At 38.7% G+C, this 24,448-nt stretch overlaps 2 protein-coding genes across 6 annotated transcripts in view; both read right to left on the reverse strand.

Moving 5' to 3' along the window:
* The window catches only part of PPIL2 (peptidylprolyl isomerase like 2), a 79,766-nt gene extending 78,431 nt beyond the window's left edge, over positions 1-1,335 (reverse strand). The window contains exon 1 of the mRNA XM_026091870.1: positions 1,331-1,335. Coding sequence (XP_025947655.1) covers positions 1,331-1,335 — 5 coding nt within the window. The remainder of the gene's footprint in view (positions 1-1,330) is intronic.
* A 516-nt stretch (positions 1,336-1,851) lies between these two features.
* The window catches only part of LOC112978410 (protein HIRA), a 37,583-nt gene continuing 14,986 nt past the window's right edge, over positions 1,852-24,448 (reverse strand). For 3 of the 5 annotated variants that reach the window (XM_026091915.1, XM_026091913.1, XM_026091916.1), the window contains exons 10-26: positions 23,681-23,751; positions 19,701-19,806; positions 18,877-19,104; positions 17,968-18,053; positions 17,060-17,254; positions 15,495-15,665; positions 15,349-15,387; positions 13,736-13,940; positions 12,866-12,958; positions 11,881-12,029; positions 10,308-10,469; positions 9,422-9,480; positions 8,255-8,360; positions 6,594-6,716; positions 5,122-5,285; positions 3,379-3,467; positions 1,858-2,800 (exon numbers count right to left, since the gene is read on the reverse strand). In XM_026091915.1, the coding sequence (XP_025947700.1) occupies positions 2,684-2,800; positions 3,379-3,467; positions 5,122-5,285; positions 6,594-6,716; positions 8,255-8,360; positions 9,422-9,480; positions 10,308-10,469; positions 11,881-12,029; positions 12,866-12,958; positions 13,736-13,940; positions 15,349-15,387; positions 15,495-15,665; positions 17,060-17,254; positions 17,968-18,053; positions 18,877-19,104; positions 19,701-19,806; positions 23,681-23,751 (2,163 nt within the window). In that variant the 3' untranslated portion in view covers positions 1,858-2,683. Of the gene's footprint in view, positions 2,801-3,378; positions 3,468-5,121; positions 5,286-6,593; positions 6,717-8,254; positions 8,361-9,421; positions 9,481-10,307; positions 10,470-11,880; positions 12,030-12,865; positions 12,959-13,735; positions 13,941-15,348; positions 15,388-15,494; positions 15,666-17,059; positions 17,255-17,967; positions 18,054-18,876; positions 19,105-19,700; positions 19,807-23,680; positions 23,752-24,448 lie in introns of all 5 variants that reach the window. The other 2 variants (XM_026091914.1, XM_026091918.1) reach the window with 2 other exon arrangements.

Consider the following 24,448-nt stretch of genomic DNA (forward strand, 5'->3'; position numbering starts at 1 on the left):
GGGTGCGGCGGCGGCGGCGGGTGCGGCCGGGAACACGGGCGGCGTTCCGGCGTTCCGGGCGCGGGCGGACAAAGGAGCCGGAGGGCGGCGTTCCGGGCCCGGGCGGGAACACGGGCGGCGGGCGGCGTTCCGGGTGCCCTGGCTGCCCCGAGCTTTGTACCAGACCCCGTTTCCCCCCGAATACGGTGTCTGTCTGGTATTTTAACCACTGCCCGCAAGGAGGAATGTAACGTCTGCTCCCGCGAGCAGAGGTGGATTAGCGATAGCGGAGGAGTCGTTCGCAGCAGCACCCGCTGCACCGGCGCCTGCTTGGCGCAGGGCTGTTGGACCTCGTGGACCAGCGACTGGGGGAACGTGAAGGGACCATGAGTTTCCCTCCTTATTAACCTCCTTTTCCCGCCACTCTCATCTCGCTAGGCCGGGGTCTGCCTCTGCTCTGTTCTGGGGTGGCGAAGGACCGAGCAGAGGGCCGGGGAGCGTCGCCCCTCCCAGGCCACCCTGCGCCCAAGGGAGGGAGAGCCGCGGGCAGCAGGGCCTGCTCCATCACAGGGCGGCCCGGCCTGGCCTGGCCTGGCCCGCTCTGCCGCAGGGATGCCCCCGTCTCCTCCAGCCCAGTCTGCTGCGGCGGCGGGGCAAGGGGAGCGGGCTCTGCCTCCAGCCTCTCCTCCTCGCAGTGGAAGGAGAGGGGCCGCGTGCGAGCAGAGCGCTGGGGGCCCAGCAGACGTGGGGCACCAGGCCAGAATCACTGCTGTCGCATGGTCTCCAGCGAGGTTGGGTTTGTTTGTATCAACTACCTGAAAAAAAACAACCCCCCCCCAACCAACCAAAAAAAACCCTAAACAAAAAAACCCTGTGCCCTCAGGACATTCCCACTAGTGGGAAATGTCCTGCCACTTGCTTTTATTGCTCTTTAAGACACTTCAGTCAGTGTGCACATGAGATTGCCACGATAAAAGTAATCCTCTGCCTGTCGGGGCCTTTCATGTGTTCTGGGCTTCGCAAGGTAGCAGAAGACCTTGACCAGTCGATACAGGATCTCCACATTTGGAAGGCTGTGTTGCCGTTAAAGAAAACATCCTTCCTGCTAAGATCCCGACAGCCACAAGAACTGCAGAGCTGCCTACCTGGAGGGTCAGTCCCCACCAGCCAAAGTCCAAGGCAGCGCGTTCCTGTCACGGCTGCCTGGCATTCCTAACAGGGGYGAAGGATATTGTTTGCTTCTGCTAGAAGCTTAGGGGACAAAGTGCACCTATATGGCAGTTTGATAATGAAATACAGTTACTCATTTCAACACTCTAATTATCTTAAGTCAAAAACATCTCAAACTAACGCCATATACTGGGGCACACCTGAACGGTTAGGTCCTGGAAAGAACCAAGACATCCACTTTCTTCTTTCCCAGCACCAAGTAGACTTTTGGGAAGAAAACAAGCAAGTTGATAGATTTGTTTTCAAAGCAATTCCAAAACCATTCCACAGGCGAACGTCAGGCAGGGCACCTGCACTGTGTTGCTCTTACAAAATGCCAGACAAGGAACACGGCCATAGGTGCAGGAAGCTCCTTTCTGGTTGCAGTGCTGACCATTTTTAGCAGTGGTTAGGGGAGCCCCTTTTACATTACGTCAGCACAGATAACCAGCGCTCCCACACAGAGCTCCTACGCCCTCAGCTGAGATGTGGCACTAAGAAAATTCTGTAGCTTCTCTACAGTGATCACAAATACTTGTCTGATCATGTTTTCAGAGGAAAGATCACCCAGACAGTATTCCTTATTTCTAGATKTAAAATGATTCAGTCCACGTTGACATTTCTGGAGATTTGAACCCTTTGAAATAACATTACAAGACCACATTTTTTAAACCAATGCAGCTTTCATTTATTTTTGTACTTACAAAAAGAGCCACCCCCTTACATCCCTCCCCCTCCCCCCAAATGCCTTTTACAAACATTTAAAAATTAAAAACCAAATGATGACATGTTAATTTGGTAGAATTATTTTGAAACATAGCTTTTATAATTAGAGTTAAATTTCCTACCAGATGACTTTGTAGAGATAGCCTGATTACTGGCCAAATAAAATTTCATATTACAAGTTAGCAAATTCTAGTACAAAAATAGTCCATGTGTTAGAACAGCCTCTTATTATTATTATATTCACAGGAAAGTCTATTGGCTGCATAATACCTTAATATTTATGAAATTTCTTTTTATGTGGCTCATTCATCTAATTTAATATAGTGTTGAGCCTCAATAAATCCTCAGGCAAAAACCCCTAAACAGGGTTAAATATGCTGTTCAGTGTACTCTGAAGTACTGTGCTTTTCACAGGACATCCAAGAAACCTCACAAACAGTTCTCAGCTAGTTTTGATATTAAAATGAGATCCAGATCCAAAAGGACCCCCCTGAAGTACATATCCACGACTTTCCACAGAAACAGAGGCCACAGCTTTGATGGTTAAGTTTCACTTGGGAAACGGTCTAGCTCACCCACTCATATTCACGAATTCACTTGTGAGCTTCTTTAAAAACTAAAGTAGATCACTCGTGAAGTGTCTGGGACCCTTAGAGTACTGCCCTCTTCAGGAGTGTCCCATTCTGACAGGGCTCTCTCCTCTTCTCTGTTTAATGCTGTTCAGCAGTTTCTCTCGGACCAGGCCCCTCAGGGAAAATCTGGGGACATGCTACTTGTCTCTCAAGATGTCTAGCTGCTCCTGATATTCTGTGAAAAGCCTCTGGAAGCGAAGGTTCTGTCCAATAACAGGAAGAAGTTCTTTCAATAGTTCTCTCTTTCGTAAACCCTGCACAAAAAACACAAAAGCATCCTCATAATGTATTTCATATCATGAATATTTTCCATAGGACTATTTATGATTCATGCCTTTTTTTTTTCCTGCCTGGAGAGATCTGTGTATCTCATGCTTTTATGCTGTTTACATAACTCCCAAAATAAAAACTGCCTTTGCATTTATATATTCATGAAGCTGGTGCAGCCTCCACACAGTTACAGACTCCAGACGTGCTGGCGAGCAGGGGAGACATTCTGTTGGCACGTCCCTATTGCAGAGCCGGTGTCTGAGGAATGTGGAGACTTGAATGTGCAACTCTACTCTGGCTGCTTGATATTCAAAACAGCACCAGAATGGAGACCATGAAACTAAGTATTTGTCTACCGTTTCATATGATATAAATACAAGTTCCATGAGGAAGAAGCCTTCTTACGGGATAGGAGTAGAGAACAAAGGGGTTCCAGGGTTAGCAAAAATCATTTGTGGTTGCTTTTTTGCCACAAAGCTTCAATCGTATTTTAAGTTATATGGACTATCCATTTTCCATGGCTGACATGGGAAACTTTCCCTCATTCTTTGTCAAAACTTACCATTACTGTTGATTCCCACTGGCTTCCAGCTGAGTAATGGACTGGACCCAGTAAATCCTTGCATAATTCTCGCAAACGATATTCAAACCCTGAATATGATCAGAAATAAAATCACATTCATAAACATTTAACTATATATAACCACTATACAATCTAACTAAAACTCWTCAGAAAAGAGTCACAAGTATCTAGAATAAAATAAAGCCAGAAAGTATGATTCCTGAAAAAGTAAGTTATTCTCCTTGAACTAGCARGAAATCTTTGTAAAGATAAGATGATTGGTAAAGGATTCATTTCAAATTTCCAAAGGTTTTTATCTCAAGTTCTCAAAACCAAACAGGGCTACTGAAGTTGCTCTACAACAGGGGAAAAAATTGTAGTAGGTAGTCCAGTTTGTTACAACAGCCATCCCAACCTCGATTTTGCCCCCACCCCCCCCGCCCCCAAGATATATATGTGTGTGTGTGTGTGTGTGTGTGTGTGTACACACATTTAAACAGTAGAAATGTTTTATGTAACTGACAGACTTTGAGAACTAATGCAAAAATCATATCAGAGGAGTTAACCAGAAAATGACAACCACTGAAGGGGAAAAGATGGCATCCAGCGTGTACATACAAGGTAATGACATTTTCACATTTTAAGATGAACCCTGCATACAAATTGGAGAAGCTGTCAACTAGCAAAGACTTTTTAAAGTATAACTGTGTTCACATAAGGCCCAAGACGAACATTTTAATTTCAATGGAGGACAGAGAGAACCACAYGCAATTCATTTGGCTCTCTTTATTAAATAAAGTTGGGACCAAAAGGCAAGAATTAATGATCTCAATTTTAATTCTGCCAGCACGGTGTTAGGTGGCTTCCCTCTATGTAAAGTGATTATGCATGGTGAGGAATAAGGCAGAATTAGTGGGAACTACTAAATTTGGGAGACAGACAAGCAAAGGTACAAGGGAGTGCTTTAGCATCCAAGAAGCATGAAGAAGGCTAGTTCGTTAATAACAGCATAAAGAAAAACTATATTCAGAAATAAAATAGATACAAGYAACCTTATTTCTGTGTTTCTTTGCTCACAGAATTTAACCTATGGAGCTCACCAGTCCATGCTGCTGAAAAATTAAAATGTTTATATACACATATATACATGTCTATATATATGTGTGTATGTATGTGTGTGTGTGTGTATATATATATATATATATGTGTGTGTGTGTGTGCGTGCGTGTATATAAATTTTTTTTTAAAAAGGCAAGTAACACAAGCAAGCTCCCTGCAGTTGTCCATGCTCTGATATAAACTTTAACCCTAGCAATTCTTCCACTTCACAGCATGCAGTGATCACTAGGCTGAGGAACACGACATATTTTGCAAGGTATTGCTGCTTCCCAAAACATGTCAGTAGTTGCTGCCAGATAATATATCTGGCTATAATATTGCTTGACAGACAGATCACTGGCCTCTTTTACAATGCAGTTCCTATTATTGAAGTCCATAGGTGGCACTGTTTCCCCAAAGCGTTATCAGTTCATCGTCAGCGTGTCAGTAAGATTCTAGAGCACTGAACACTATAGGAAGCAAATGCACTTCAGCCGTTTTGTTTTTAATTAACCACTGAGTCCAGAAGGCAAGTGCTAAACGGGAGAATGTTAAGTACAATCATAAATATACATCACATGAATAGAGGGTTTCTTAAAAATCCATCAGAACTGCAAAGAAGTAACACAGCATGCCAGGTCTCACCTTCATTAACTAGGTACCGTGCATAGATAAGGAGCCAGTGGCGATATTCATGACTGGATTGTAACATAAGTGCTGCTGCTATCTGATTCTCCAGGTATGCAAGTGTTGTTTCTTGTTGTACTAAATGAGGCATGGAGAACAGTCTTGCAGCTTGCCTTCCTGAACTACAAAACCAAAAGAAAAATTAGCATGGCAGCTATAAACTCAGAGGTTAATTTACAAAACATATATTCTAGTAATGCAGAAAATACTCTACACTCGTCTTTCAAAGGGACCTAGTGCTTTCAGAGTTCAAGTCTTTAATGACAAAGGCAGCACTTCACAGCAAACCCCTTGTATCACATGGGGAAGAAACCAACAGAACTGTCTCCTCCTCTGCTGGACTGCTTATGGGCATCAAGGCCAGTGGAGGGTTTTCTGYCTCCTATTCTTTCTCTCCTCCTTTCATCTGATTTCCCTTTTAAAAAAAAATACAGGCTTTTCAGGGACAAAGTCCTCCTAAATGTTTACAGGAAATTAAGATGACTGTCTTTGCCTTTCCTACTTATACTCCGCACAGGTGAAAGCTATGAGACAAGCACAAAATATAAGATTAACCTAAAGCCTTAAAAGGCTTTTTTTCTCATTTAAATATACTGTTGTAGGAATGCTAATTTGAAAAAAGTAACTGAGTAGTTTTTTTGAAAAGTTTGCTACTTTTTAAGTACGGTATTTTCTTTCTCAGAGACTCTAGTATTGTTTGTTTGGTTTTTAAATATTTTCTCCCGATTAGCTTGCTATTTTTTGTCCCCTAAGGAAAAGCACAATAAAAACCATACCATTCTCTATAGTTCCTCTTACTAAAAAAATGGAGTAAGTTGAGATGTAAAGGCCAGAAACAGCAATGAAACCTGCCTGGAAAACCTGAGTCAGATACAGGTGAGAATGAGCTATTAAGGTACCTATAGAAGTCTGCTCTGGCTCACACAATTCTCTGGTGATATTTTTGGATGTTAAAAATATGCATCAGATAACTAATCACTCAACCTTCTCATAGACTTCATTAAATAAATCCACTGAGGATAGCTGAACTATTCAAAAGTTGTAGACCAACTCAAGAAAGCTAGTAAACAAAAAATTAAAATGCAAAATATAAGAAATTGTTTAGTTATTCAAACTATTACATGTTCAGACTTGTCAAATACTGTACCAATTCAATAAAGAGGAGCCTTAAGCAAAATCATTAAAAGCTCAGAGCACACTTTCTTGCATCCCCAGAACAATCTCTAAATAACACTAAAATAGAAACTATGAGTGTGCAAAGGTTGGGGGGGGGAAGGGGGAAGTCACTTTATGAACTACCAGTAGATTAATTTTCAGTGTCAACATCATCGASAATTAACTCACTGATTCAAGAACATAAAGAAATAATAAGGAAAAAAAAAAAAAAGAGAGAAACATCGCTCAAACAAACAAAACAATTAAGCGCATACTTTGATGTTCGTCCCTGTATTACAGCTAAGGGCCCAGAACACAGCATGGCTTCTTGGGACGGTAAACTATTCCTGAAGTCTGCGCATTGCGCTAAAGAGTCCTGCTTGTCAGAAACAAGATTCCTGTAAAAAAGCAAACCAAAAAAACAAGTTTGAAGAGAGTAAGCAGTGATGTYGAGTGGTCCTGCTCTATTCTGCCTCACAGCCTGACTTGCATTTTCAGAGATTACTGGGAAGAAAAGAAAAAATACACATACACACATATCTATATATACATATATATCTCACAGAGACACTTAAGAATTCCACGGACAAAAATTATTCTGATTCAAGATCCAAATTCTGCTTGTGTTTTCACAGAAACATCCCCCTCACCCCAAAGCTGACAGGATTAATGACAATATAATTCAGCATTAATTTTGAAAAGCACAAGGAAATCCACGTTCTACATGTTATTTTATATCTACCAAAGTGATGCCCCAAAATGAAGACTGGAGGGAACACAGGTAATGACTTTATTATTATGAACCTAACGTTACCTCAGGTCAGGTCCCTCCACCCACCAGACAAGTCATCACAGATCATACATTTTGACAACCTTTCCCTACACTACAACTTTTCCTTCATATTGAGGGGGGTTGACAGCTACAGCTGACATTTCCACCTAACCAAGGATATCATTTTCACTGGTCTGAGATGCCAAGGGAATCAGTGGCTCAAATGAATGCTAAGTTTAGACCTCCAGACAGATCAGAGGTAAAATAGTACAAATACCTAAAATAACTTTCACTGCTTTATCATGTTTAAATCTGTGTTGATGACTAAAGGGACTGCTCTTTTATGTAATTCCAAAGCTGTGATGCAAACTAAAAAAAACTACCCCCCTCCAAAAAAAAAGAAAATCCAACCCAGCAAATTCAGAAATATGGCTGAGAGCCTGTCCTTTGCTCCCTACTGACTATGAAGTTTTCCATGTGAATTCTCTCAGGTCAAATGATTTCTTCCCTCTTCCCCCACCYGACTTGCTATCTTCATTAAGCTTGTAGGTCTTGGAGGCATTTAGCCCTCTTCAAATGTGACCAAAACTGGTCATCAGAACCAAAAAAAGCCTAAGAATGATGAGCACTGACAAAGCCAGACACATACACGCTCAGGGTTGGAGCATGCAAGTCTGTTTTCTTAGGAAACCAGGCAAAATCTTTTAAATGTGGCTAAACCTCCAACAAAACTGTGAAAGCTTTTGACTATTTTTCCCAGAACAGTTCTTTTTTTAGTGTAAAAGAAAACAGGTGAATTGTAAGGCTAGATTGTTTTTAATTATTGTCAACTGCTTGACACATACAAGTGATGTGCATCAACAAAAGTGCACATACATAGGCAGGTGTAACTAACACATGAAATAGTATACATTGTGTAGTAAAAAATGATAAAGAAAACTGTAGTTTAACCTTTTAGTTTTTAAAAACTATTTTAAACATAACAAATCCTAACAGTATAAGAGACCCTAAACCCTAGACACCCACTAGTGAACTAAAGCAAAAGCAAAGCCTAGAGTGTGATTCTGCTCAGACCAGCATTCAGAGCATGGAGTGAAACAGTAAATCAGAACACGCATGTCAGTTCAGCTACTTTGTACAAGGAGGAAATAATGTACAACTTACCACGTAGAAAGAGAAGGATTAAAACAATATGCCTTTCCATCAGACATGCTCATTACAGGTATACCATGCTGAGTCAGCAAGATCTGAGACACAGTTGCATCACTTCCTACAAATCAAATCAGACCAAAATATTTCTTTTGGAGTTTTGCATAACATTCATAATGGTATTAAGTGCTATCCACCATTAATTACTACTTGTAGCAACCAACAGAAAAAGGCTGAGTAAGTGTTATTCTCAAACACCAACAGGAAAGCCAAGACACCAGATAATGATGTTGAACAGTAGGCTCAGTGCAGTAGCATCAATATCATTCTGCTGCAAGTTACATTATTAATCTTGATATTGTAATTTATACAAACATTGGCTTAAATCAAAACGTTTTCCACATCTAGAGAAAATCTTCAGCAATCCTGCCGTGTCTTCTGTAACTTGAAAAGCCTTTAGCTTTTTCTTCTCATTAAGCCAAAATTCTAAAAGACAGCACACTTAGAAAGGCATGCTCTCAAGGGAAAACATGGTACAAGTGGAATAGCTAGAGTCTCTCATTTCCCAGCATATCCCCGTCCCAGGGTTTGTGCACGTTCTGAGCACAGGACTAATTATGCCATGTAACTTCCAGTGAAGACATCAGCAGACTGCTGGTACAGCTACTCCTCTAGCTTTGATTAATACTGTATGGATTAAAGCTAAAATAGAAGCCAGTGTACTCTGAGATACTGCTTTTTTGATTGCTTCTTTTGCCCAGACATTGGCAATGATAGATGTTGAAGGGTCTGTAATAACTTCTGATTATCTCAGATTCGTTAAGTTGCTCATCATTAAGACACATGTGCAAAGTACAGGGAATTTGTTGTAATAGCAGTAGATTTAAATAAAGTATTTATTTGTCTCATGTGTTCTTCACAACACTGCATTTTCACATTCAGAAGGAAGCAGGAATATTGTAAGTGACAGAGTCGTGTAGAAATCTGTTACTGGCTGATGTTTTCATCTCATTTATTTATACACTAAGTTCAGTGTTGCCAGTGACTCCCATTTAATACACAAAGAAGGAAAGTTATTTGTTTCGGCTTTTCAGGTTTTGTAAAATTTCAGCATATTCATAAAATACACTACATAGTACAGGTGCGCTCAAAGGTTGATAAGTAAATAATCCTTTTTATTACCTGATAATATTGTTTGCAAAGATTCATCTCTAACAATGGCTGTCTGCTTGTGAACATCCCTGAAAATGGACAAAAGGGAAGATCTTCAGTTTACAAACAACTGATGCTCCAAAATCATTTAATATTCATATAGTTAATATATTCATGACATAACATTTTTGATATTTTCTTCATTTCTTTGACAAAATTTTTTTTGGCAAACTCAAATCCTTAAAGGTAAGGAAGGAGTCAATAGCACAGAACAACTATTACAAACCTTTTTATCAGGGAACCTCATTACTGATAAGCAAACACTGATCTTCCCAACAATTCCCTTGGGGGCTCCCGCTTATATTAAACATTAGATTAAAATATATGACTGAAAACAAGTACTTGAGCTTCACCTCACCCTTTTGGTAACTGTCCCTGTAACAGGGTGACTTAACAGTTTGCTGAAGCACTGCAGTTTTTATCTTGGCATTGTAAAGAAGACTGGAGTACTTTCAACACTGAAACCAGCATACTTCTTGAATAATTATTGGCTAAAATACAATGGAAGTTGGAAATACTCATGTCTCCTTTTTTCCCCCCTGCAAATCATTCCACATGCATGATAAGCCTAACCTAGGGAGGTTGTTTAAACCAATAATTTCTAGGTGATCAGCTATCTTCTTTCTAGCATCCAATTCAATGTTATGTACCATCCTAGAATTGAGAGGAAACGGGATTCAATTCCTGCATGATTCACTCTTTTCAAGGAGTGCATATTATATCCAAAAAGGACTTGTTTTCAGACCTGACTTGGTTTAAGCCACAGTTTCAACAGCAATGCATGAGCACAGCCACTGAACAAGGTAACCTACAGAAATCAGCCCAGGTGGCTGCTGCAGCCTAATTTGGTACTTACCAAACAGAGAGCGTAGCTGCAGTGGTGAGAGCCATGACGTACGAACCCGTGCAATGCAGGGTGGAGATGGGCGTATTCAATACTATAGGGGGAAGAAGGCGACGACCACAAGCTGAAAATACTGACAATGTTCGTTTCTCACAGGCTACGCTTACAATCTCACTAAAAAATAAATAAAAAAATAAAAATAATAATAATTACATTTTGTCAAATACAAGTAGCACAAAACTAGACCGCTTTCTTAGATTATCATACAACTCAAGATAGTTCCCCCAAAAGGTAACTATTTCAACTTTTTTAAAAAAAGCTGGGTCCCAAAGGGAAAGGCCAGAAAATGGATAGATCTCCTATAGATGGATATAAATGGCATATTAAAAAGGCATGGTACGTCTGCTTAATTTAAGTAGTATAACTATGATGATCTAAGGATATAGGCAGGAGATGGTTTGCAGGCAGAGACAGTATCTTTTATTAGACCAAGTGGAAATAGTTGAGCTTTTGAGTATATGAACTCTTCTTCAGGCCTGAACTTATATTTAGCTTCAAAATCTGCTACTTCTTTTTCAGACCTGAAAAAAGTTTTGTGCGTCTGAAAGATTGTCTAATTTTTTCAGCTACACATGCCAATCTGTTTAATAAAAGATATTACTACTAACTACAAATATTATTAGTTTAAGGGTATTATAAGAAATTCATCTTAAAACTCAAGTAGGAAAATAAAATATTTCAAAAAAAATTCTGAGAAATGCTGAATATCTTGTGGCTCAGGCTTCAGAAATGCACTTTAAATTTAAACTCTGAGCTAAAAGGCTAATTGAGAAAAGCAAATTTGAGAAAAGTAAAGAGAAAATAAATTGCAAAAAAATCAGAAAATACTTCTACATCGCGATAGCATCTTGTTTCAAATTTTTTATTGTTTAGTAGTTAACATTTGAACAGCTGTCACTTACCATGATTTAGTGTTAACGAAGGAATTTAAAGGAGAAAGGTAACACCACAGGAAAATATTTTTAACTGGCTAAAGAGAATTCAAGATACCTTAATAAGACTGCATAGATCAGAGCTAATACTTGGAGTAAAACTGCTCACGAGACTAAAATCAGTACATATTATTTTTATCCACAAAACAATCATGCAATATTGTATAAAGATTATAAGGGGGAGGGGAGGAAAGGAGATAAAACCAGTAAATAGAAGTGGTTAACAGAAATAAATCAGAATTCCCGCAAAAACTGCACAGGGTAAGAGTTTAAGAACATTATATTGTATTAGGCCAAGATAGCTGGAAGAAAAGAAATAGAGTATCTTCAACCAAGCATAAAGAATCACATAAAGCCCTAATAAAAATGATATGCTTAATAAATTTTTTCAAATAAGTGGATAAAAACACCCTTAGAGCCTCTACCTATTTGTAAAATGTAAATATATATTTTTAAATGTAGTTGATTGTCCCCAAAGTGTACCATGAAAAAGTGTATTTTAAAATGATAATATGCACCCTAAAAGCATTTTCTGGCCTTCCGGATTACTTATCTTCTGCGGGCTCCTACCTCCTCAAAAGACATTCCCTTACCAGCTTCCTGCTGCCATGAGAATTCGACTGGTGAGGACAGTCTCCCATTCCTTTCCTTCTCGATTACACTTTAACCTGCTCAACTTTGAACCTCCCACTGTGGTCATTTCATTCTCCACTTCAAGGTACATTGATGGATCTGTACTTATCTGAAGAACAAAAAGACAAAATACTTCTTTGAAGAGGAAAAGGCCTACTCAAAAAAAAAAAAACCCAGCAACCTCAGTTAGATGCAGAAAAAGGCTAAATCTAAGAATGGATTGAACGATGGCATTCTCCTTAAAATAGCTTCAAAATACACTGTGCTACTTCAAAAGAAGTAGACCTCCAAGGCTCAGTCTGGGCTAGAACACATGAATTATTTCTGTCTGTTCTGAGCACAAGAATGGAGGAAGGTTGTGTATTCCTCCATAAGTCTGTGCTTCTATTTAATGGCCTCAATCAAGCCCAGATATGCCTGGTCTTCCTGCATTCTTGCAATTAGAACCAGATTACCAATGCCTAAGCACACAGGAAAAAAACAAAACCAAAAACTTTTCATAAATACCTAAATTAATACTATTTCCCAGTCTCCTCAGGTGGAGAGGAGCTCCAAAGATCTCTTGGAAAATAATAACTTTTTCCTCTTTAGCAGTGTACTACCAACACAACTATAGTAACAATGCAGCTTTTACTACAGTTCAATAGTGTTAACTTTTTGACATGCTTTGGCTAACTAGAAGTAAGGATTGATGAACTGCAGGTATTTCTCTTTGAAGTTTAGCTACTTTACAGGTGTCCTATTCTTAGCTGATTTGCTATTAACTTCTCCTATATATATATATATATATATATATACATATATATATATATATATATACACACACACACATACACACACACACACTTTCATAGAAGCTGAAGAATACATTCTGTTTGCTTGAACAAATACATCTATTTTTGTAAAAATAAGCAAGATTTGATTTTTTTTTAATGACTTACTTACTTGCAAAGTAAATGATTTCTGTGGGATTGGGGTTGGCAGTTTAAGTGCTAATGCTGGTGCAGCATCTTTCTCAGAGGCCAGTGTAGCTGGGGACTGGAAAAAATTGAGAATTTTTTTTTTTTTTTTTTTCTTGAAAAGAGTTAAGAACAAAGCTACTCTATACTATAGATATCCTGGGAAGGAGGAAACCTTTTAGAAATTCCAAATAACACCCTTTGCAAATGTATATTTTATTCCTACTAGTTTTATAGATACAAGTATTTTCAACCTAGAGTCTAAGAATTAAAAACAAACAAACAAAAGCTAGATGTGGCCATTACTTTCTGTAATGGGCTGTTTTTAACACTTTTCAACTGGAACCAGTTAATGGAAATTCTGGTACACTTCATGGAAAAGGCAAGCTCGGAATACTGAAAACAGAGGACTCAATATACCCTAAAAAAGATGGAAACTCTTGATTTATTACTTGAGAGATGCTAGGCAAGTCATAACCATTCAAGTTATCAAATCCAAGTCACACTTTTGTGCATGTGTCATACCCCAAAGAACACCAAGCTAATGGATTTTTTTTTTTTTTAATTCTGTACAGACATTTGGCACACTTACCATGGTACCGTTTAGTAAGGAGCTGCATTTGTATATAAACTAAGCACACAGGTTTGCCACACCATGTGCACCTTCTCTTTAAAATCTTAAAGTTTTAAAAGAATGTTAAAAGCAAAGAAGAGGGAGGGCTATAAATTCCAAGGGACCTTAAACTGCTGGTCTTTCCTTGACTTAATCATGGCTAAAGCTAAGACAGGTCAACACAGAACTTTATTACATGAATATTGGAAATTCTAATGAATGTTAGTGACCAATTTATTTTACCTGAACAGTTAAAGTCACTGGTACAAGTCTGGAGTCTTTTCGAGGCCTTCCCTTTTTCTTCTTTTCTACTGTTTCTCCCTCAAGTTCCAGTTTACGTTTAGGTGCACTGAGTGGTTTAGCAGCTGGAATCTTCTCTTCACTGTCACTGCTGCTCTCCAGAATATCCTTGGGCTTATTGTCTTTAATTAAATTCTGATCCTTCAGTCTGAGCAAGTAAAAAAGCCCACATATTTCATGATTTATATAAGCTGGTTTCAACAGCTGCCAAATATCCTACCCACTGCATGCTTCTAGGTAAGAAAGTACATTCTTAGGTTTGAGTGTATTTGAAAAGGCACAAAGGTAAGAGGGGGAAGCCAAAGAGGTCTAGCAAATCCTTTGCTTAAGTAAAACAGTTAACATGTATAATGTAGGTTGTTAAGATATCGTCTCACCTTAAAAAAAAAAAAACGAATCAAACTACCATTTAGCAACAGGGTGAAGCTATAAATAACAACTTTATTTTAGCATTTAACTGAAATTACACTCAGATCTCTTCCCTGAGTTGACAGAGGTAACTCAGAGCTCTAAGGTGCAAGAATACTTCATCTTTTTTCCTCCAACGGACATTATACTTTCTGCTCGCTCACACAGAACTTGATTTGTCATTGCGTTGTCCATCCACAAAACTTGTCCTATTTAGCTTTGACTACTGTACGTTGTGTATCGGCAAACCACACAAATGACCTCACTACTTCATTTTCCGTTTCAGGAATACAATAGAGCTAAAGACGACAAAGTACAACCCCCTGGGAACTCTCTTGTTAACTGTTCTACCCTAAAATAGGTCATTTAATCATACTCTTCACATTCCTTCTAATAGCCAGTTATTAACTTATGACACTGTTTTGCCACTTATTCCATAACCACTCAGCTTCCTAGGAACAGCTTGCATAAGCCACCCTCCCCTCCCCTTTTGGGGCATCTGAATTATGCCAAACAATTCTTTTATGCATAATTTTACTGACACATTAGAAAATTATAAGAGTAATTTAATACACCTTTCCTCTGTATCATACGGTTAAACCCTCTGATATCAAAGTACTGAGACATTTAGGAAAAACGTTTTATTGGTACTACCTTGGGGGACTACATACTTCTCTTTCAAGACTGCTATGCTTTTGTATGCATTTGTTTTGGTGAAGCTGGAATACTTATGCCATAACACACTATATGTCACAAAACCAAAGGCTTTCCTATCATTATCATTGTTGTTCTTGTTTTTTTTAAATCATATGGATCCAGAGCCACAAACCTTAAAATCAAAGTGTCTTCTCCGCATGCCTTCACAGCAAAACACGGAAACACATCTGCAGTTATGATAGGCTCTCTACAGACACATATCGTAATTTACCTTGAAGCAAATCTCACTCCTGCAGAGAGATGCAGGCTGGGTACTTTCGTACTCTAAGCAGCACACCCATGCATGCAGCCGCACATAAAGGCATGCACACACACACGTACACAAACGGTCTCTTGTAACAAAAATTTAAAGGGAAAATATCCTGAAGAGTCTGCTTGGTCCCACACGCCAGAGAAACATACAAAGGGATAATGCCAGCAAAGAACTTTACCTACTCGCAGCTCTCCTTCCTTCCATCTGTGGAAGACACCTAGGACAATTTCCAGAACACCAGCACCATGACATCCATACCACAGAAAAATCAAGTTTTTAACTCTCTACGTTACCATCCTTTTTTGTCCTCATGCTATATCTTACCTGTCCACAACAGTCTGATTTGTATTTGTTACTACAGCAGTCCCTGAGGTGGCTTTGGATCGTTCCGTAAATCTAGAATCAAATGCTTTCATAGGTTCAATCTTGGATGGAGCTGTCAGCACAGAGGAAGATGATGCAGGAGGAACAGCTGAAGCAGAGGTAGTATTTACACTGTCAATAAAAGGGACAGAAAAACAGATTGAAAGAGATTTAATGTTTACAACCTATCACTCATAATAACTAGCTAACATTCATTCTACTGACTAGAAATCATATTTGAAACCTTTCCCTTATGTACATACATGAATTATGATATGCTTTTTTCACCTTTCATATGTCAATATCTTCTAAGCTTTGTCTACTCTCAAAAGCTGTTTATGAGAGTTAAGATTTTGATGTTGTTGCATAGGATCTTTTAATCAAGATATATTTAACTGATTCTCTCTTTACATATTTTTAATTCAGGAATGAAACAATGTTTTCAGCTTATGCTTATGTATCCAAACAGAAAGGATCATTATTTTAAATGATGAGTAGCGTTTCCAGTTTTACCTACTATTCAGGTCACCAAATATTTTCCATTACAAGATTATATTCCATTGTTTAATTAACCAAACAATTTGAGCTGACACATTCCATGCCAGGTGTTAATTTTGTTGTTCTTGTCGAAGAATCCAAAGCAATTCTTAGGCCTTTTCCAAGCATAATCCTTTGCCTTAAAGTTATATGTTTTCCCCATACTAAAACATTCCAGAGATCTTTTCTTTGAATAACTGTTTACTTTTGAGATTTTCAGTTCATTCAGAACAAAGAATGGCTCTAAGACCACTGATGTTTGTACTAAAAAGCAGTTTTAAGCCCAATTTCTAAAGGAAAGGAGATTTAATTGTTTTGTCTGTCAATCATCCCTCATAGTCTACTCACTCACTTTTGAATCTGTGGCCAATTTCAACTAAATTTGATGGAGTGGTAGAGGTTCCAACAACATTATGCTCTCGCAAGTGTTATAAAAACAGTGGCGGTATTGAGGAGAGAAAGCCAAATTAGCATTACCCCTGAGGGAAACGCAGGTAAAATTAAGTCGTTCCGTACTGAATTTGAAAGAAACCCTGACCAACCAGCACACGTGCACTGACGAGCCAGTCACTGTGCTCTCTCATCTGACAGCGGTGAGATACAAAAGCAGCATCACGTTTGAGGAGACAAGATCTAGGGAATACAGGACAGAATCTGATGGAAACTTCCACTGCTGGGAAAGCTTTTATTATTTACTGATAGCAAGCCAGTATTCTATAAGCAAGCCAGTTTGTTAGAGCATTAGCACACAATCAACTGTATAGCTCATTGCACTGAAGTTCATTTTCAGAACTATACATGGGGATTTATCACTCTTTAGAGTGTAACCAAATACTACTAAAACCTTGATGTTTGCAGGAATGTTAGATTCTTGAAGTTTTGGGATAGGGAAACCACTTTAATAATTGCCTGCTTGCAGTACTGTAAAGGAGGATTAAAACTCATAGGAAGTCATAAAAACGAGAAACAACATTTCTGCAAATACTGACCCATCTTTATTTGCTGTATCATCTGTTGGTTTTATACTGGCTGCTGTTGGCTCTACAGAAGGCTTTGAAGTATTAAGGGAATTGGCTGCATTAGAATCTAATGACATGAGTTGCTGGTTACTTTGAGAAGACATCATTGAGCCAGCCAGAGATCCAGATATTGGGATGCTATTGAAAAACGCTGTAGAAAAATCCCTAAGCAAAAAGACAGACAAAACAACAAATATATATTCTCTGAAATACTTCCAAAAAAATCCCTAAGCAAAAAGACAGACAAAACAACAAATATATTTTCTCCGAAATACTTCCAAAAAAATCCCTAAGCAAAAAGACAGACAAAACAACAAATAAATTTTCTCCAAAATACTTCCAAAAAAATCCCTAAGCAAAAAAGACAGACAAAACAACAAATATATTTTCTCCGAAATACTTCAAAAAATTCTTTAAGTACAACATTCATTCCATTATTCCCTTTTCCACATATGGATACACATATACAACCTTTAAAAGTTCCTCTTATCGAGAGTCATTCCTCTTATTTAAAGTGAAGCTAAAGCCAGTAAGTAGTAATGCAGATAGGAACCTGAAGTACCTTAGAGTAATTTTCACTTATCTATAGTGGTAGACCATGGGAATTAACCTTATCCATTAGAAGCTTAAAAAAGGCGGCCATTCTGGAGGAGATAACCATTCTTTCAATTCTAACAACTTACAAGTTATTCTCAGATTTTACTATCAAGAGAACACAGGTTGAACACATTCCATAATTAAGTACTTGCAGGATATTCCCAGCAAATGTTTTAAGATGCCATGAGATTAGAACAGGTCCACGTTCTTAGTGTGCATCAGGAAAAAAAAATCCACATAAAAAGGTCAGGAATGATTTTAAAAACTACTTCCAAATGTACCCAGTGTCCAGCTGAGCTATGCAGAGAGGCGTGATCCTTCTCCGACCATCTGCTGTCCGTGTTTCAACTTGCTTTTTTAAGAGATTCTGTTGGGAAATACATTTTATTATTGTTTCTGATAAATAGAAAAGTTTGTTTGTTTGTTTTTTAACCTCAACTGACAGACAGGTGTATTAGATGAAAGGTGTTCCACAATTAAATTTGTTAATAGAGATTTTTTTCTGTATAATGTCTTTGGACTGCACTATTATTGTGTAGACGTTGGCTCAATCTATATTCCTATTTATGCAAGTGTATTTTAGTACTGCAACTTTTTTTGACCAATGATAGGTGTTTATTTTTTGAACAGAAGCTTATACAGTACAAAGTACAACAGGACTTGAGTACTGCTCTCAGGCCATACCATAATACAAATGATTTTTGCCCTCAAAACCACACATTTTTAATTCCAGATTTATCTAAACAAGGCACTTTTGGAGAACATAATCTGCTTTCCACATTACAGAGCCAAGTCTGAAACATTCTCATCTGTGTGCACTGAATCCTTCATTAAAATTGTTCTCCTGTGTTTAGGAGGGAATTAAATAATGTTCCCAACCTCTCCCATAGAGAAATCAAAGTACAGGTCTATAGTTAGACTGCTTTTAGCCATCTTTGATTTCCTTTCTGCGCATCCAGAATTTAGCACACATCATAGAAATATCCACAAGCCTCTTCCTGCATGGTCTTAATTCAACTTAAAGCATTTTAACTCTTCAGCAAGTCCCAAGAATGTCAACTGGCCCATTCAAGGACTGAAAGGTGCCCTACAACATGAATAAGGATGCAGAAATTGTTTTTATAACAACCAGTTTGATACTTACTGACTTAGTACTTGACACTGTAAAGTGACCATCCAAGAGCACCTACCTTTCTAATGTCCTCCAAACTCTCCCCATTAACCATGCTTGCCACTTTGGGAGCTGCTGTCGCCGTCCCAGCTGCCTCCCTTATCGACGCATTCTTCTGTTCCGCCTGCTGCTGTTGCTGTCTCTGTTGATACTTGAGCATCTCTGGATTCTCAATAATGGTAGTAGACAACTGAGCTTCAGTCATTATCGCCAGGCTTTTACCATAGGTGGACTGATGGATGTTGCTCTGTGGGTGTTAAAAAAAATGTACCACAGCAAAGGAGTGACTATAACTGCTAGCATGACATCACTGATAATGCTGTAAAGGAGTTGTACAAATCTACTGGAATCAATAAGATGCAAATCCTCTGTATAATTTATATGCCAAGGAGTTTTATTTATTTATATTCTCAGCTAACACTAAAATCAATACCTAAATTAATTGGGATACAAAGCTTTAGTTGCTAATAGCAATAAGAGAAAAAACAAAGAAAAAACAGCCAACAGCAAACCAGTTTAAAAAAAGACTTGCATATAAACAAGTTAAAGAGTAATTTCAAAGTGTTTTGAAGCACCCACTCCTTGTTTACTTGGCCAAATGATTACTTAAAATGTATAATGATGTGTAAGCAAGTGGATGTTTTCCAAATAGACTTTCTTTCCAGAGTAGAATTTTCTTAGCTTGACTACTTTTTTTTTAATTCTGTTTTGCAAATAGACAAGAACACATTTTTTCTGTAATATGAAAACAACTCACTACATACTTCTATAAATAGTCCAATATTTTAATGAATCAATACATTGTGTATGTACTATCACAGAATCTTTGAGTGCTTACTGTACCTTTTCCTCCTCACTGAGCGGATCTCCAAGTTCATCCTGGGAAAAGTCCAAATATGCCACCGATCCATCCATGGAACACACTAATATACCAAGTCCATTAAGGGTCCTAAAGGAAATAAAGATCTTTGTTTTCAATCTTTTTTATTGATGCCAAAGGGCAATCCAATAAACAATAAAAAAATAAATAAAAACATGAAGCATAAGATTTCTTATCACAGCAACTACTGATGGAACCAAAGAAGTGGGACAGCAAGGAGAAAGAGTGGTGGACAGCAGGGCCTTGCGTGCTGATATTCCAAAGGCGGCAAGGCAAATCAGAGACGGCACACAGGAAGGTGGCTTGAGAACAACACACCTAACCATGGCACGATCAGCATCATGAAAACCTTTCTGTAGGGGTGGAACAGAATATAAACCAAACTGTTCAATGAACAATGAAAGATTATAAATATACTTGCTGTAGAAGCTGTTCGAAGAATTAGCGTGTTAAAGGAACTAAGTGAAGAAAGGGGCCTTCAGCAGATAAGCAATGGATATGCACTGTTTTAAGCCTTAGAATTACTGTGTTGGGATAGTATCTAGAGGCCCACAGAAGATGAAGCTTCATCATTCATGGGAAACAAATAACAGATAGTCCATACCTATAAGGAGCTTACACTCTAAATAAACAAGATAGGAAGGAGAGGGGAAGAGACTGTAAGAGAGAAGTTATACGTTGGCTAAAATAAGTCTTTCCTATCATCATTATCTAAAGCGACAGCAATGAAAAGAAAGCAAGATGTGCATTTCATTACTTCACTAGGCAAGAGCATATATCTGATTTTGTTGTTTGGGTTTTTAAAGCAAAAATGCATGTACTCTTGTATGTAGAGAGTAAGAGTGTACATCACTCTTCTGGAGGTCTCAAAGGTTTTCTTGGAGGGAGAGAAATGGGAGAAACTATACATTGCGGCCTTAATGGAATGACAACCTTCCATCTATAATCTATTATTCCATGCTTGAAAAAAAATAGTATTTGATGAGGAGTTTTGACTGTTAACCCAGCAGCTCCCAATCACAGAGCTTATAGAGACAGTGACATGGTGGGTTTACCAATGACTTGCTATAGAGAGGAAAAGAAAGCAGGCAGAACTCTGAAGTCCTATCCAAATTAGCCCAGTAAGGATTAAAGTTATATTACATACACTGTGGCTCTAGGTGCTTGAAAACAGCTTTTTTGTGGTGGTTGTTGTCCTGATCGTATCACATCCAGAGGAATTAGCCTCAACATTGTGTAACTATGTTAACCAACACTACTCTAAATTAGAAAAATGATAAAATCTTGTTGAGAGTTTTTTGCTTGCTTAGCATATAGAATTGCTGAGCTTCTATTGACCTCTGGATCCAAGCATTTATTACATGAAAACATAATGGTGCGGAGGGACTTTAATGAAGGATGCAAGTCTAAAACTCTAAAATAGAAACTGACAGCTATAACACTATTACAATATCAGGTTCCTCTGAATTTATTCAGTCCAGTTTTAGAATTGGGGAAGGACTGGAACATGTTTCTGGGAACATTCCATATTATTGAAATTTTAGCCATACATTCAAATTTGTAAACAGGATATAAAATAACAAGGTTCCTGAAGATCCTTTGTCTCTCTCAAATATCCCACAAAACCATTCACTCATAAATTGAAAAATGTTAACCAGCTATTACTCCCAATGACTTTATGCCATGAAGAATGTGCAATTTGCAGATGGGGAATTAAGAAAAACTACAGGAAAACAAAACTATTCAAAGCTATTGTACTACAACAATAACAGCAGTTCTCATGAAATATTCCATTTATTGGCTTTTAAGCCTTAATTTATTAATGAAAGCAAAATGTTTTGAAAAGTTTTTATAATACTTTACTGAGCTTCATGGCAAAATCTATGCGGCACATAGAAAACAAGCAGCTACACGACTGTAAGCTTTAACATTTACAGCATAAAAACCCAAGACAGTAATAGCTGTGAAGGTACTGTTTCAAAAGTTAGGAAGTGCTAGAATTAAGACCGCCTGTGTAACCAGCTGTGTGCATATTACAAGAAAGTTATTACTCTCTTCTTCCTCAGAACCCTTAATTCTGTAAATCACCTGATGTATGGGCCCAGAATATTTCTTTTTAGTATCATCTACTGGGTGAGTGGTCTCATGTATTTGTCACTTCTTATTCAAACCTTGCAGTGGATAAAGAACTACTGTTTATGACCAGGTCTTTGATGTTGGTTTGCCCCTACATTGAGGCCGACCCCACTAACTGGGAGCTACTTCTCCAGTGTAGTTCCCTTATATCCTGACCCCAATGATCCCATCCTTCTTCTGTTAGTGCTCCTTGTGATCAGCTGTATTCCCTCCTTATCCTAGTCCCTCCAGCCTGCTCCAGTCTTGGTTTTTCTTTGGTGTGCGGTTTTTTTGGTTTGTTTGGGGGACAGGGGGCAGGTTTAAACTCAGGCTTTACACTCTGGGGAGAAAAAGGAGTGCAGTCCTTGAGGAAACGGAAGAAGGAAGGTGCAGCTTGACTGCTCTGACAGACAGGAGAACCTGGAGGATATAAACTGGAGAAGCTAGTTAGAAACACAGTCATGGAGAGCCCAAGACTTGATGTCATCAATAGCAGGAGGAGTGTGAATGAAGAAACTTGGCCTGCCTTCCCACTTTCCACCCTGCTCCTTGTCATCCCATTGATCACGGTCAYACCACCTCCTCCTGATGCTACCAGGACTGGTGCCATGCTCCTGGCTGCTGCAATTCTTTCCAAAACGGATAGCAAGAGGCAGATTTCAGTACAGCCAGGGGAGCACTCAGAGCAGAGAAGGGATCTCCCACTCCACTGTAGCACCAAGGGTGCCAGCCTGAGGTGGACAGGATGAACTATTACAGGGTTCTGGAAATGCACAATAGGGCCACTGACTGTGTTCAAAGAGTGACTTTAGCAGCCCTGCGTGTATGGCTAAACTGGTTTATTTTTCACACCCTTTCTGTTAGCATTTGGCATTGCAGTGCTTGTGCTACCACGGGCATTAGGAAGAAAGCAGGAAAGGAGAAAGCAACACTTACCATGAAAAGAGAAAAATAGGATTTGGGCTAGTAGACTGCTGGGGAAAGGGGTTGTCCAACCCAATCCAAATCACTAGAGACACGTCCTGCAACCTCCTGGGAAAGCTCAGCACTTGCCATTCTGCTACTTTCTGTGTGGTGGTTGGTGGAAGGGGTGTGGTTGGGTGTAAAGGTTTCATTATCCCTTCTCTGAGACTTGCTACCTGATCAGCCTCAGCTACTCTTCACCACAGTGCAATCTACACCCTTCACGTGGCACTGCAATACCACTGTTTAACTACATTCTTGTTAAACAGAGACATTACTTTTACTTTTTTCTACGTGAAAATCCTCCAGCAAATTCAGTGTGAGTGTAAAACAAAAACAAACAAACAAAAAAAACCACACACCAAAAAACACTCTCTTTAGATACTAGATAACTTGTATCCTTAGGCACGAAGGAAAGACTGGCCTAGAAGGCTCACCTGAATTGTCACGACTCTACAGTGCAATAACTTTTCATAGACATAATGCACCTAACATGACATGGTGGACCTGAGTTTTATCAAATACATATTCTATGACAATTTTTTTTTTTTAAAAGAATCATAACAAACAGGAACTCACTCCATAGGTATTTTACTGTATCATATGTTAAATACATTAGCTTTGACTTGGTTCTAATGCTACACAAGCTCAGTGGAAGTGATTGCATGTTAGTAACTAATGTCACTACCAGAGATGTTGCAGCAGAATCAAAAACCGCAGAAGCTGAGTATTTGGGTTCAGATAGCTATAATCTGTACTATTTAAGGAATTTCCAGTTAATGTATATACCTAACATTGACAATAACATTTTGGCTTTTGTAAAAAAGCAAAACAAAAAACAAACAAACAGGAGCAATCAACTTACCAGGAGATGTCCATGATAGACTTGTCAAACAGCTCGTGTATGACAACTAAAGGTCGTTTCAAACATGTGAGCTTAAAACAGAAGAAACAGAACTCAGAAATGCAGAAGTCCTATATTAGCACAAATATTACCACATTAATCCTCTCCTAGAGTCTTAGCAATATTCACCACGTAAGATCTGGCCGAGAGACAGCTGTATGCTTGATAGGGCAATATCTGAAGGGCAAAGTTAGCAATTCCATTACCAGCACAGAGAAGCCTTGGAGAAGCATGGCTGACATTCAATTCTCCCCTCCTTTCTGAAACACAGACTGAATTTCTTAACGAACCTAGCCTTTTATGCTGCATTCATAGAACTCTACCAGTCAAAAAGTAATTCCACAGATGCTAAAGACAGCTTATATTCTAAGCTTTATTGAGATAAGGATGTTGCAAACTGCCAGCACAAGAGAAAGACAGAACATGGATTAGGATTCCAAGCCCTCATTCAGACTACTCCTCCACACAAGGGAAGCCAGTCAATAGCAAAGAGAAATTAACTCACTGTTATTCTTAAAAATGATTCCTCTACATTGATAGATCACCCTAGTAATAAAGAACTGAATATGGAAATTCCCCAAAACTTGTTCTAAATCTGAGATTGTAAACTAATGTTAAATCAATGGACTTAATAGCTACAGTGTATAGTACAAGTAAAACGGAAACAGGAGAGGTCAATGTGATCTAGGATATTTCATGTTCATAAGTACACAGATGAAGTGCGTGATT

This window comes from Apteryx rowi, unplaced genomic scaffold (assembly GCF_003343035.1).
Source record: "Apteryx rowi isolate R43461 unplaced genomic scaffold, aptRow1 scaffold_93, whole genome shotgun sequence".
In the NCBI taxonomy this organism is placed as follows: Eukaryota; Metazoa; Chordata; class Aves; order Apterygiformes; family Apterygidae; genus Apteryx; species Apteryx rowi.